We start from the raw sequence: 14,218 nt of genomic DNA on the forward strand, positions 1-14,218 counted from the left end.
TCTCCTTTTCTCTTATATCTCCTTCTGGAACTCACTCTATCCTCTATGGACCTTCTCATTCTGTCCTTCATATTTTTAAATCTCTCTTCCATATTTTTCACTTTGTTATCTCTGGGCTGCATTCTGGATAATTCTTCTAGATCTTCTTAGAAAGGCCTTAGGTAACCATTCCATTCAAAATTGCTTAGCAGGTCCATTTTCCCCTTCCCCACTTTATTCTTCTGCATGATATTTTCCACCATCTGACACACTGTATTTTACACATTTGTTTTGCCCTTTTTGCCCCCACTATTTTGTGTGTGTGTGTGGGTGGTGGCTGGCACCCACTATTTTGTGTATGTGTGTGGGGGGGTGGCTGGCACAGGGAACCAAACCCTTGACTTTGGTGTTACAAGGCTGTGCTCTCCCACTATTTTTTAATTCCTTCAGTATACTTTTGATGCAAGTGTAAGTGTAACATACCTATGGAAAAGGACACAAACCAAAGTGTCGAGCTCAATGAATTATCACAAAGCAAACATACCCGCATAATAGCCCTTAGATCATGAAGTGGAACACCAGCACCCAGGGACCCTTGTGCCCTCTACGGCCACCCCACACCAAGGGCAACCACTCTCCTAACCTCCATTTCATTTTTTACTTTTCTTTTTTTAACTTTATATAAAATAGATCATATACTATGTATTCTTTTGTTTATTTATTTGTTTTGGCAGCTGGCCCATGTAGGGATCCAAACCCTTGACATTGGTGTTACCAGTACCATGTGCTCCCAAGTCAGCTAACCGGCCAGCCCTCTAGTGTGTATTCTTTTGTATCTGGCTTCTTTTGCTCATCATTTTATTTGTAAAATGTGTTCACAAATCCAGACAATGTGGGATATAATTGTAGTTCATTTACTCTCATTGCTGTGTAGTAGTGTACGGTGTGAATATACCATAACCTATTTATCCCTTCTACTATTGAGAGATATTTTGGCTGTTTCCAACTTTTGGCTATTACGATTAGAGCTGCTATGAACATTGTTGAACATGTCTCTTGATAATGTTGTGTATGCCTTTCTATTGGGTGTGCACCTCAGAGTGGAATTGCTGGATTAGGGGGTGTGTATTGGTTCTGCTCATTTTCTTGGAATTTTGTGGAAATTCTTTGAGATCTGGCTGACATTTCATTCTGCAGAGAGGATTTGCCTTTGCTCCTCCCAGTTACCTGGGGCACTGCCAACCAAGGGCCACTTTTAAATTTTTTGCTTGACATTCTTTACACAGGTAGCATGAATTCAGAATGCCAACCTGTGTGAGGTCCCACTTGTTACAAATTTGGGGAAGATTTTCTTTCTTTCCACCCAGAGCCACAGTGGAGACAGGCAAGCTTCCTCACTGCCCCATCTGTGTGAGGGGTTTTTTTTTTTTAATTCACCCTGGCCCTGAGGGTTTGGGTTTTGGAGTGCCAGCTTTGCATGGTGTATTAGTTTCCTAGGGCTGCCATAAACAAAGTACCATAACTGGGTGGCCTAAAACAACAGAAATTCATTCTCTCACAGGTCTGGGAGTAGCGGTTTAAAATCAGGTGTCAGTGTTAATTCCTTCTGAGCGCTCTGAGGGAGAATCTGTTCTCCTAGCTTCTGGTGGTTGCTGGCAACCCTTGCTGCTCCTTATCTCGTAGCTGCATTGATCCAGTCTTCACATGGTGTTCTCCTGTGTCTCTGTGTCTTCACGTGGCTGTTATCTTCCTGTGTCTGTCTCCCTTCTTGTATGAATCATATTGGATTAAGAGCCCACCCTACTTCAGTGTGACCTCACCTTGACTAATTACATCTTTGATGACTGTATTTCCAAATAAGGTCACATTCTGAGGTACTGGAGGTTAGGACTTCAACATATCTTTACAGGGGACACAACTCCACCCATAACACAAGGGGTCTCTTGTTAGACTGCCCACCTTGGGCAGCCTAGGCTTTCTCTCCCGGCCCCTGTGCCCCTGCACAAGTTCTCTAAGACTTGCCAGAAATTCAGAGGATGAAGTCAGCTTTGGCTTTTGCTTGCCTCACAGAACTTTCTGCTTTCTGCTTTTTTAAATTTTTGGCTTTGGGGCTGGCCCGTGGCTCACTCGGGGGAGTGCGGTGCTGATAACACCAAGGCCATGGGTTCGGATCCCTATATAGGGATGGCTGGTTCGCTCACTGGCTGAGCGTGGTGCTGACAACACCAAGCCAAGGGTTAAGATCCCCTTACCGGTCATCTTTTTAAAATAAATAAATAAATAAAATTTTTGGCTTCTGTTAATGTCTTCCTTTGAGGCCAACTTAGCAGTGCATTTCAGAAAAATAATCCTGTATGTTTCATGTACCCCCAGCCAGCCCCCACATTTCAGTAAGGAACATTGCCAGGGAACCAGCCTGCCATACCCATCACTGGCTTTCATCTGTACTTGCCCCCCACCCTAGTCGTCTGCCCAGGTCTCTTCCCTGAACCCAAGGCCCACTCCTCCTCTGCCTTGTAGACCACCCAGAAGGGAGACCCTACCTCAAGGCGTGGTGCTTTTCTTTGCATCTCGCCTGAGGTTCAGACACGGGGCTCTGGAGCCAGATGCCTGCATTATGACCGCCTGGCTGTGTCACTTTAGGCAAACCACTTCCCATCATGGGCCCGGATTTTCCCACCTGTAAACGGGGGCTTTGAAAGGCCACATGCCACACTGTGCACAGTGAATGCTCAGCAGGGCTGGCCGTGTGCATCAAAGTGCAAGTGTTCCCAACTGGGCTCCAGCCCAGCCTCCCGACTGGCATTGTTAGCAGACTCCATCTTTGAGGAATGAGGTAGCCCAGGGGAGGTCCTCCAAGGCGACACAGTGAGAGGAGTCCCTCAGACACCCCTCCCCCATTTGTCTCTGTGTCTCAGGGAATATCTATCATTACGTGCCCTGGTACAACACCAAGCCTGTCGTGGCTGTGACCTCCAACTGGGAGGACGTCGGCTTCCGCATGAACTGCCTCAACCTCCTCCACTTTACTCGGGACCGTCTGGTGAGAGGTGCAGGAGCACAGTGCAGGGAAGCGTTTAGATGGTGGAAGGGAGACTAGGGAAATGCCTCACTGTCATACGAGACCGGTCACACAGCTCATTCATGCATTCCACATCATTGAGATGAATGTGCCAGATGCAGTGCTAGGCACTGAAGACACAAAAGTGAATGAACACAGCCCCTGTCCTCATGGTCTGACGACATCAGATATGCCGACAGTTACCGTGTAATGCAGCTAGATGCGATGGAAATACAGGATGGAGAGCTATAGGCTCAGAGAGACTGGGGGTGGGGGAGGAGAGAGGATGGTCTGACGACATCAGATATGCCGACAGTTACCGTGTAATGCAGCTAGATGCAATGGAAATACAGGATGGAGAGCTATAGGCTCAGAGAGACTGGGGGTGGGGGAGGAGAGAGGAAGAGAGGAAGGGACGATAGACAGGAGTTGTTCACAGAGGAGGTGACGTTTCAGTAGGGTTTTGAAGAATGTGTAGGAGTTTGTTAGGGGAGGTGGAGGGAAGAAGGGAATAACGTGCAAAGCTGTGGCAATGTGCCAGTTTTTGTAGTTCTAGGTGGCAGGCATGGAGGTGACATGAAGATAAGGCCAAAGAAGCTGGAAGGGGTCAGATCACAAAGGGTCTTAGGTGCCTGTCGAGGAGTGTGGTTCTCAGGAAAGCCATCTGGTGCATCCACCCTAGACATGACTTTCTCACACCTACAGATAGCATCTCAGGGTCAGGACTCTGCACTGCTTCCTGGTCCTACCCCATCCGGCTCCTCCCTGCCATCCATTTCTTCTGTTGGGTAGGGGGGAGAGGGGTCCTACCTTTGCAAGGGCACATGACAGCCTTGGACTGACATCCTAGGTCCTGCCTGAAAAAGTCTGGGTCAGTTGGCCCTGTAGCCTGTCCCAGGCAAGCTCCATGCTAAGGCCAGCTCTCACTGTTTCTCTCCTGCTGTCTAGAAAGCCAATCTGGACACCCTGAAATCCATGAGAAATCCAAAGGACCCAGCTCTGCTCCACCAGTGGCAGAAACTACTGAGGGATCTGGTGGAGGACTGCAAGTAGGAGTGGGGGGACCCTGGGGGGTGACCCTGGGCTGGGGCTGAGCTAGATCTGGCTTGAAGAAGGAGTCTAGGCAGCACCCTAGAGAACACCCCCCATTACCTCCTCAAGAAGCATAAGCTCTGCTCAAATCTCTTTCTGGCTTGACACCCAAACAGAGGTGCTTCTTCCCTCCCATTCAGGCTCCTCCAGAAAATGTCCCCGACTTCCCCACCTGGCATGGTCCCTTCTGTCCCACACCCACAGCAGAGGCTCCTACAAACCAGCCTTGCCCCTCTATTCAGACAAGTCCACTCTGTCCCATTGCTTGCTGCTCCTTCTACCCAAAGTGCCCTCCTCAGGGCTCTGCCTGTTCTGGAAGCCCATTCTGGAAGACTCACCAGAGAGCCTCTCTTGGCTCTGCCCTCTGTCTCATGGCACATACCCCTCCCCACAGGGGGGTCCTCAGGCATGGGCCTGGCACATTGCAGGGGCTGGGAGGATGGAAGCAGGTTGGATGAGAGCCCAGGCCAGACCCACAGGGAGCAGCTTCCTAAGGAGGTGTGGGAAGGGCTCCCCAGACCAGGCCAGCAGTGGAGGGGGCAGAATCTCAAGGCTAGGAAGGGCACATTGGCCTAAGGCAGGGCCACAGGTTGTGACACTGGCAGACAGGAGGGAGGCCCAGCCACCTGCTGCCCTGTCCTGGCCACAGGCATCCTCTGCCCTGCATGACCCATCAGCCCAGAGCCACAGACCTGGACAAGAAGAGATGGCATCTCCGTAGCCTCCTCCTGCAGGAACTGGCCCAAAAGGCCAAGGAAGCCATGCCCAGGGACATGGTGGCCACTGTGGAGGACTGGCTGTACCGCCTCAACTCTGTGCTCCCTGAGGTGGGTGCTGGACACAGTGGCTGGAAGCAGGGCTCAGAGCTGGTCACTTGGGGCCTGATGTTCTCCTGCCTCTGCAGCCGCAGATGAGCTTTCCAGATGTGATGATCTGGCTGATGGCCAGTGAGCAGCGAGTAGCCTTCGCGCGGGTGCCCGCCCACACCATCCTGTTCTCCCCAACGGGGGCCCTGCACTCCGGAAAGTTCTGTGGGAAGATCCAGATGAGCTTTCCAGATGTGATGATCTGGCTGATGGCCAGTGAGCAGCGAGTAGCCTTCGCGCGGGTGCCTGCCCACACCATCCTGTTCTCCCCAACGGGGGCCCTGCACTCCGGAAAGTTCTGTGGGAAGATTCAGACACTCTTCCTACAGGTGGGAAAGCAGGGGGTCCTCAGGGGAGGACAGGGCCCAGAAATGCCCCCAGGGAACCCCTGGACTGTAGGGCAGCTGTCACGGGGCCTCTCTCACAGCGTGGTCCATGTCCTCTCTTCCTGGCCTTTTACCAGGTGGAATGGGGTTTACATAGCCCCCAGAGGAGGGCAGGGGCCTATGGCTGGCTGTCAGATGTGGGCTGAGACTGAGCCCACATCCCTCATAAATGCTCCTCAAATTGTCTCCTCCATCATCATCGTGGCCACTACTTGGTCCAGTCCCTTGTCATCTCTCCCCTGGACTGTGATTAGGTGCACTACAAAATAGTGAATGCCTATAAGGTTTGAGCACCAGTCCATCAGATCAGGTGCAAGCTGTAAACAGACTGACTGAACACCCCGAACACCACTCAGGCCCTGACAGCAGCCTTCCTGCTTCCAGCCCTCCTTTGGGAGTCAGGTGGAAGGCCACTCCCTCCCCCCCAGAGACTCTCCCCAGCTCCCCATTGCCACTTGGCCCCCAGCCACCAGCCACCTTGGCTGCATCAACCCTCTCTTGCCTGTACTCTTAGCAGTTGGGCCACTCTGGGTTTCTCCTGTCCCCAAATGTGCCTGCCCTTTGCCCTGTCCACTATTGTGCAAGCTCCCCTGCCTGCCCCCTGCCCATCGGAGTCTTCTCATCCTGCAAGAACCTCTGGGACTTGAATCCTGGCTCTGCCACTCACAGCCTTGTGTGACTACAGGCCATATCCTGACCATGTCCAGGCCTCAGTCTGCTCCTCTGTAGAATGGGCCTGGTGATAATGATGCCCGCCCCATGGTGGACAGTGAGGATCAGGCATATGCTGCACATTCGGCAGGACTTAACGTAGTGCTGGCACACAGCAAGCATGCAATAAATGATTGCTAGCATCATGATCAATGTCACCTGATCACTGCTCCTCAGTGGAGCCTTCCCGGGCTCCCTCAGCAGCATCTCCTCCCACCCCCCGCCACACGCAAGGCTCACACGGTGTAAGTATGTCATCCCCTACTCTGGAAGGCAGAACTCTACCCTTCACATTTTAGCTCCAGCACCCAGCTCAGTGTGAGGTCCTCTGCTCCTGGGCCTTAGGGGAGGGGCAAGTGTGACCCATTCCGGGTGTGTATGTCCCCTCCCTCACCTGCACCCCTGTCCTGGGAGACTGGCACCCCCTGGGATTGACCTGCTTCTGGCTCAGTACCCAGAGGGTGAAGGACAGAAGGACACACTCCCGGCCCACCTCCGGGTCTGCATGTGGCTTGGCAATGTCACAGACAGCAAGGATCTGCAGCTGCTCCGCCAGGGCAACATGGTGGTGTATGCGGAGACGGTGAGTGTTGGCCCAGGGCACAGGACGAAGCTCTGGGATAGGCGGCAGGGGGACGGGTAGAGATGGCCTCACAGGAGGGCATTTAGTGCAGGAAGGGAGGGTCAAGCCGCCTAACACTGGAGATGGAGAAAAATGTTACTGATGGAATTTGAGAATTATAAAAGGGGTCTCAAAGAGGTAGCACAGACTAAAGCAATCTCAAATGCTGCCAACTTGGGATACCTTGTTGACAAGCCACAGTGACAAAAAGGGTGATTGAGTGGCCTTCCAGGGCCTGGTCCCTCTCTTTCTGATGGGAACTTTCTTCCAGTTAGTGCACAGCATGTGAGGTGAGCAAGGCTCTGAATTGTAGGGGGCCTCATCTGTCACCAACATGGCAGCCTAGGACCCCTGCAGACCCCAGCTGGGTTCTACAGGCCAGTCCTGGGAGAGGGAGGCCTGGCATGGTCAGAGGAGAGGATATGAGGCATCTGTCCACAGAACAATTAACCTAAGGGGTACTTGGGCTGCAACCAGAGACTGCCCTAGAATCAAAGGAGGCAGAGATGAACTTTGCTCCCAGAGGAGGACATGGCTCAAGAGCCGTGGTCTTGAGGGTCAGGGTTTTTAATTTACTGAATTAAAACACATTTTTAGTTTCTAAGTTGCAAGTGTGGATGGCTACATCATAATGTGTATAACCAGCCCTACGTAGGGCTCGGAGACACAGAGATGGAGTGGGGATTTAGGGTGGGGTGCAGGGATCAGGGACTCTGGCCCAGTAAAGGGATGTGGAAGACAAGGCCCAGAGGCAGCAAGGGTGGCCGGCCAGTGGTGTGGCAGGAGTGGGCTCCCCTGGGTCTGCAGTGATGGGGAGTGGGCAGGTCGTGTGGAAGTTGCTCCACTCTGCTTGCTGACCAACCTGGGGCAGGGTTGACCTCGCGGCCTCAGCCTACTCACCTGTGCAATGAGGATGTGGCCCCTTCTTGTTTGGCTACCACATTTCTAGGATGGGCCGGCAGCTCAGAGTGGAGGGCCCAGTGCAGGTCTCAACGTCCCCAGCACTGAGTGCTAGAGGAGGTGGCAGGTACTGACGGCCTCCCCTCCTCCAGTACGAGAATCAGGCCAAGTATAAAGACCAGTGGGGGCAGCAGGGGCTGTACCGCTGCCCCAACTTCTCGGATGTCAAGGGGCGCAAGGCCCTCCCCAAGACGTATTTCACGGTGCCCCCAGGATGGCACTGGCAGGACAACTGGATAGTGGAGCCTCAGAGGAGGTAAGGCTGGGGGTGCAGTTCCTAAGCCCATGTGCCCTGGGTATGCCCCATGGGGTGGCCCTTCTTTTCACCTGAGAGGGCCAGTCAGCAGCAGCCCCAGAGAGGCAGGCTGGGCTGCATGAGACACATGGCCCTGCCCACCACCCTGCCCTGGCTGTCAGCCCCACTGGCCTGACTTGCCGAGAGCACATAGGGGAGTGCTTGACCCGCAGAAGACAACCACAGGGGCCTGTAAGTTCAGGGAGATGTGCTGGGAGCTTGGGGTCTTGCTGCCCCCAGACTCCTCCTGGACATAGACATCAACAAGAGCCAGGTGCTGGAGGAGGTGTACGAGAACCAGGGCCGCGACGCCACAGGTGCCTGGGTGCCTGCAGCCATCCCAAACACGGACGTGGTGAGGAGGGCTGAAGCCACCTCAGGGGATGGGGGACCAGGAAGGCAACCAGGTGGGGAGCCTCAGAAGCTGGGCTGTCCCAGGGAAAGGGCTATGATCTGAGCCCTGCTCCCCACACACTCTGGATGGGGGCTGGGGGGTTGTATCCCAAGACAGCAGGCCAGAGAGCCCTTAAATGAGACCGTAGAAAACAAGGGAGACAGGGATTCCTTTCAGGAACTCTTTCAAAGGGGGTGCTTACCCTGAAGGAGAGCATCTGTTGGGGCTCGTCTAACCCAGCACTGTCCAGCAGAACTTTCTGTGATGATGGAAATATTCTATATCTGCTCCATCCACGTGTGGCTATTGAGCACCAGAAATGTGGTGATAGTGAGGTTGAGGAACTGAACTTTGAATTTTTTTTTTTATTTTAATTAATTTGAATTTAAGTCGCCCCAGGTGGCTGGTGGATACTGTATTGGACAGGGCAGGTCTAACCCATCTCTAATGCATGCTAGCCCCCCCTTCTCAACAAGGAGAGAGCAGTTTATGGTTCAAAAAGGCAAGTCATAAAGTGAATACCCTGTTGTCATCAACGTAGCAAGCGCTGTCTGGTCCGGGGCTGGGAGGCCATTGTGGCCACAGCAGGTCCACAAACAGGCATGTGGGAGGAGCGAGCGCAGGTGGCACCTTCCAGCGCTCGTGCCCGTCAGCTGGGCCTCTCTGCCCCCCACAGAATGGAGAGCCCGTGAAGTCCCGGCAGGAGGTGAAGTGCCCCCAAGGCTGGCACTTTAAGAAGAGCTGGACTGTGGAGCTGAACCGTGCGGTGGACAATGAGGGTCAGTTCTCTGCTAAGGACTGAGGGTGGGAGGGCCTGGGGCCGCAAACTCACTGCAGCCGGCAGGGGCCTTTCCGGGCAGGCAGGGACATCTGACACTTCCGACAGCCTCGGAGCAGCCAAACTTCTCAGGCGAGATGGGCCCAAATTCTTGGGAGTCAACCAGTCTCCAGAGAGCTGGCTCTCCTCCCCTTCCATAGGCGTGGGCCCCAGTTCTGAGACAGTGCAGGTTGGAAGCGCCTCCTGAGGCCTGGCCCAGAGCAAGGCTTGGCAGATGCCTGTGAACGTGAACCTGCTCATGGAGCCCAAATTCACCTCAGGTAGCACCAGGGACAGAGCAACGGGCTGGAAGTCTGAAGGCCTGGGCTCAAGATGCAAGCTTTCCTGCTTACGGGCTGTGTGGCCTTGTGAGAGTCACAGGATGACTCTGAGCCTCATCGTCCTCATTTGTAAGATGGGCAGTTGGGCCCAGGCCATCCAGATGACACAGCATGACCACACCTCCCTCTCCTCACCTCAGGGCCAGAGAGACCTGGACCCTCTAGGGCCTGTCCCTCACGCCTGTCCAAGCCTCCCAGACTGCAGGAGCCTGGGGACCTAGAGGCCACGGTCCTGCCCCCGCAGGCTGGGAGTACGGAGTGGGGATCCCACCCTCGGGCCGGCCGCAGGTCTGGAGCTCAGCAGAGAAGACCTACCACTCGTGCCGCCGGCGGCGCTGGGTGCGTGTGCGCTTCCGGGACCACAGGCAGCTCAGCTTCGAGGAAGAGACCCTCTCCTTCCTGCAGCCGGTGAGTGCCACCGGGCAGGGGCCCTGGCTGGGACAACAACGGGCTGGATCCACAAGCGGGGAGGGGCTGCTGGGTGGGAGCACAGCTCTGCTTTTCTCCCCACAGCACGGTGCCAGCCTGGCCAAGGAGGAAAACGAGGGCTGGGAATATGGCACCTTCGGCTCCAAGTTCCACCTGAACCCACAGCCCCAGAGCCGGTTCCGCCGCCGCTGCTGGCACCGCCGGCTGGCCCCCAACAAGGACCGGGGCATTGCACCCATGTTCCTCCTGGAGGGGTCCTTGGTAAAGCCTCACTGGGCTGGGTGATGCCTGCAATCTCCCCTCCCAGAGGAGACAGGCCCTGATGTGGATGGGGCACTGACTGCTGGGGCAGGGAGGACTGAGCCCCACTCCTCAGGCTTGGGAGGGTGGCACCTGTGAGGGCAGGAGGGTGACCTGGCCTGGGCTAGAGGAGATGGGAGAAGCACCCAAGAGCCTCAGGAGAGACCATCCTGGGCACAGAATGTGGATCTGAAACACCATGCTAAAAAGGAAATGGATGAGAAGTCGCGGTCGTGGAGGGACTCCTGGAGGGCGGCTCCAGAGGACACCCGGCCCCCCGACATGCCCTTTATCTACTGCATCTTCAACAGTGAGCACTGAATTGGGAGTCTATTCAGGTGGCTCCAGAGGCGGTACCTGAGGGTGGGGGACCTTAGGGGCAGGTGACTGACTTGGCTCCTCTTTACCCAGAGCCCCACTACTACCAGCTCCTCTGCTACATCTACCAGGCCCGGAACCTGAAGTCCAACCAGATCCTGACATTCCAGGGTAGGCGGCAAGCAGCCCTTGTCCCCCAGCCCCCGAGCACCCGATGACGTGGCCACCCCACGGTATAAGGAATGTGGCAAGGATGGGGGTCACAAAGATGCAGACCCCTCTCCCAAGCAGCTCATGGCCATGGTTTGGGGAAAAGGCACAAAGACAGAGACTACAAGGCAGGCTGCTCTGAGTTGTGACCCCATTGCTGTGGGATTAGAAGGGGGAGCTCAAGGGCTCTGCCCAGTGGTGATCACTTAGCTGGGCCCTGAAGAGCGAGTTCTCCTGGCAGCACTGATGAGACATGAAGGCAAGAGAAGGGCATGCTTGGGCACCGCCCGTCACTTGTAGCTGGATGGAAGAGAAGGGCAGGGAGCAGGCTGTGTGCAGAGGAGCCTGTGCTCAGTCCTGTGAGGAAGAACCACCGCCTGCTTCAGGGGGCAAGGCGCGTGCTCCTGCCCCCTCCTGTTAGTGGCACTGTTTGTAGGGAGCCGGGGCAGGGGGTGACATGGCTCACAGGATGTCTGCTAGGAGTAGTGTCCATGAGGTCTCCCCACCCCCATGGAGAGGGCCACGCACTGGGGCTGTGGAAGGGCCACCAGAGGAGCCTCTGTCCTCCATCTCTGTGAAGCTCAGGCCTCAACCATGGCAGGTGTGAAGAATGCACAGATGGAACCAAAGGACTCCCAGGTGCTCTGTGGCTCACGCTGAGGTGGCCTCCTTGGTAGCTGGCAGTGGCAGTGGCTGCCCTGCCTGGGCCTCCCTGGGTACCTCGTCCAGTGGCTGCAGCAGCAGAGGAGAGGAGAGCCTCACCCAACAGCTCGGAGACATGACTCCCTCCTCTCCTTCCCCGCTCCAGGGCCTTTCATTCGGGTGGTCTTCTTGAACCACAGCCAGCGCACCCAAACCTTGAGGAGCTCTGCAGGCCCCACGTGGGCCCAGACGCTCATCTTCCAGCACCTCCTCCTGTACGAGAACCCCCAGGACACCAAAGAGAGCCCACCGCTTGTGGTGCTGGAGCTGTGGCAGTGCACAGCTAAGGTAAGGCAGGGCTGGACAGGAGGGAAGGGACCTGCCTTGCAGAGCTGCTGAGCGCGCTTCATTTTAGAGAAATATATATGGAAAGTGCTCCAACGAGGCCTGACATGCAGAGCGCACTGTGTAAGCATAACTGATGGCTGCTACCCTACCCATGTCAGAAGCCTGGGCGGGGAGCTGGAACCCTGCCAGCTTGGCTTCCATGTTTTGTGAACTGCCCCCACCCCCATCCCTCAGGGCAAGGAGAGCTTGTGGGGACGGAGCGTGTGGCCCCCTGTGGTCTGGCTGGATCTCCAAGACCGGATCCTGCCCCCCATGAGGTGGCACCCTCTTGTAAAAGAGCTGGGGGAGGAAGAGGGCGAGATCTTAGCATCCTGTGAGCTGATCCTCGAGACTGAGGTATGAGGAGAGAAGGCCTGGCTGGGAAGTGTAGTGCTCGGTGCCCCCACCCAGGCCCACCCCCTGCCACAAGTTTCCACAGCTGGAGGGGCCCAAGGAAAGGCCTGGGGCCTGGAAACCAGGGAACATCAAGCTTGGTGATGCCGGCCTGCCCAACCTCTCCCCTAACCTCTCCTGCCAGTCCCTGCCCATGGGACTCTGGGGCCTCCTCAGTTGAGCCCTCCAAGGGACCTGCTTGAGTTAAGGATAGGGACAGTAGGACCAGCCCAAAGGGACCTCATGCTCCCTGCTCTCCCACCCCATCCCTTCAGATGCTCAGAGAAAAGCACCTGCCAATCTTAAGTGTTCCCTGGAAGAATGGGGTCTACACACTCCCCAAGAGCATCCAGCCCATGCTGAAGAAGATGGCCATTGAGGTGCCGATGGTGTGGGAGGAAGAGGGGCTGGGTGGGCAGGGGGCAAGCATCACCCAGAGCAGTCAGGGGCACTGTGGAGCACTCTGCTGGCCCTCTCTGACTACCTGATCCAAAGCTTGGACCCCAAGAAGATACTATCTGGGAGATGGAAGGAGACAGGAAAAAAATGAAGAAAACAGACTCTGATAAACATTTTAAATTATTTTACTGCAAATCTCTGCAGCAGATAGTAGACAAAGGGCCATAGCATTCATTATCCCATTAAAGACTCACGCTGCCCCTGTGCAGCAGGAACTACTGCAAGAAGGAAACCAAGAATAACATATTCCATGCACAGTGATACAGGGACTAGGTGACAGAGCCAGAATTTAGGTCCAGCCCCACCTGACTCCAAATGCCAGGATGTTTCTCACTTCTCTTTTGAGCATACCGTGGAGGTCCTCACATCAGAACCTATGTGCCCTGCCACAAATTTGGCAAAGAGCAAAAGATGGCCAGGTCCTCTGGGGACTGGAGGCTTCCCCAAGATCAGGCAACCTGGCTGGTTTCCACCCTGGGTGCCTGAGGAGGCCGTCACGAGTAAGGGCGTAGACATTTCCTGGGGTGCCCAGTGTCTGGCAGTTGAAAGAGAAATCTCAGGGTGCCGGGTCACTAAGTAGCCATGGAGTTCTACAGGACACAGGTCAGCAGTGAGCTAGGTAACATAAGGGACCCCTGAGGAATGTGGGCACCCCCTGCTTCTGTGGGCCTTAGAGATAGCCAGCTGCAGGAACACAGGCGTGGGGACTGGTGAGAGGCCACACCAGGCAGCAGGGGAGGAAGGGCAATGCCTGAGTGTGCTGGAGGTCAGGGGTTGGAGGCTGAGCTCGATCCCTCACAGGACAGGGAGTCCTGGGTGAGCCTGCAAACTGCCTGCTCTGCTCAGCCTCTTTCCCTAGCACTGCATGCTCCCTGGTGCACCATTATTCCTAGGCAGCCCCTCTCTGTCTGGCCAGGACCCCATTACAAGGCACTGCCTACCCCTTGCCCTGCCCTCCTTTTCGTTTCCAGCAGATCCTGGCCTGGGGCCTTCGGAACATGAAGGCGGCAAGGTCCCCCCAGCTCCTGGTGGAAATCGGGGAAGAGTCCCTCAGAACAGAACCCATCAGGGACTTCCAGACTAACCCCAACTTCCCTGAGTCCGAGTCTGTCCTCTTCCTCACGGTGGTAAGAGGCCCTGCGGCAAGGGCTGGGGCAGTCCTCTTCTCTTCAGGGACCTCATGCTCCCCACCTCTCCTTGGGGCTGCAGTTTATGCCTGTGGAGGAGGCCTACGCGCTGCCCCTCGTGGTGAAGGTGGTGGACAATCGGGACTTTGGCCAGCAGACCGTGGTGGGTCAGGCCAACCTCGACTACCTCCAGCACTATTTCTGTGACCCCTGGGCACAGGACTATGTGTCCCCACAGCTTCCAAGTATGGCCCTTTCTCCTTGTCCTTCCCCAGGCCTCACCACCAAGCCCCTGCTGGGAGTGGGGCAAGGCCCTGGCTCCCCTATGGGGTCCCTCCTCCTCAGGCCTGTCCCCTCTCCTGAGATTCACGGCTGCATTCTCTCCACACAGCACTATCTGTGAAGAAGCACCAGGACGTGAGTAAAGGC

At 55.6% G+C, this 14,218-nt stretch overlaps 1 protein-coding gene across 1 annotated transcript in view; it reads left to right on the top strand.

Annotated features, from left to right (window-relative positions):
- Nucleotides 1-14,218, top strand: part of FER1L5 (fer-1-like family member 5) — a 55,806-nt gene that overhangs the window by 34,084 nt on the left and 7,504 nt on the right. Inside the window, 18 exon segments of the mRNA XM_008567913.1 lie at nt 2,898-3,022; nt 3,989-4,089; nt 4,782-4,959; nt 5,172-5,327; nt 6,547-6,678; nt 7,770-7,933; nt 8,213-8,327; nt 9,043-9,145; nt 9,769-9,946; nt 10,049-10,214; nt 10,434-10,563; nt 10,665-10,742; nt 11,590-11,771; nt 12,006-12,167; nt 12,479-12,583; nt 13,637-13,789; nt 13,872-14,034; nt 14,181-14,206. Of these exon segments, the coding sequence (XP_008566135.1) occupies nt 2,898-3,022; nt 3,989-4,089; nt 4,782-4,959; nt 5,172-5,327; nt 6,547-6,678; nt 7,770-7,933; nt 8,213-8,327; nt 9,043-9,145; nt 9,769-9,946; nt 10,049-10,214; nt 10,434-10,563; nt 10,665-10,742; nt 11,590-11,771; nt 12,006-12,167; nt 12,479-12,583; nt 13,637-13,789; nt 13,872-14,034; nt 14,181-14,206 (2,417 nt within the window).

The sequence above is a fragment of the Galeopterus variegatus genome, unplaced genomic scaffold, assembly GCF_000696425.1.
Source record: "Galeopterus variegatus unplaced genomic scaffold, G_variegatus-3.0.2 Scaffold356, whole genome shotgun sequence".
NCBI lineage: Eukaryota > Metazoa > Chordata > Mammalia > Dermoptera > Cynocephalidae > Galeopterus > Galeopterus variegatus.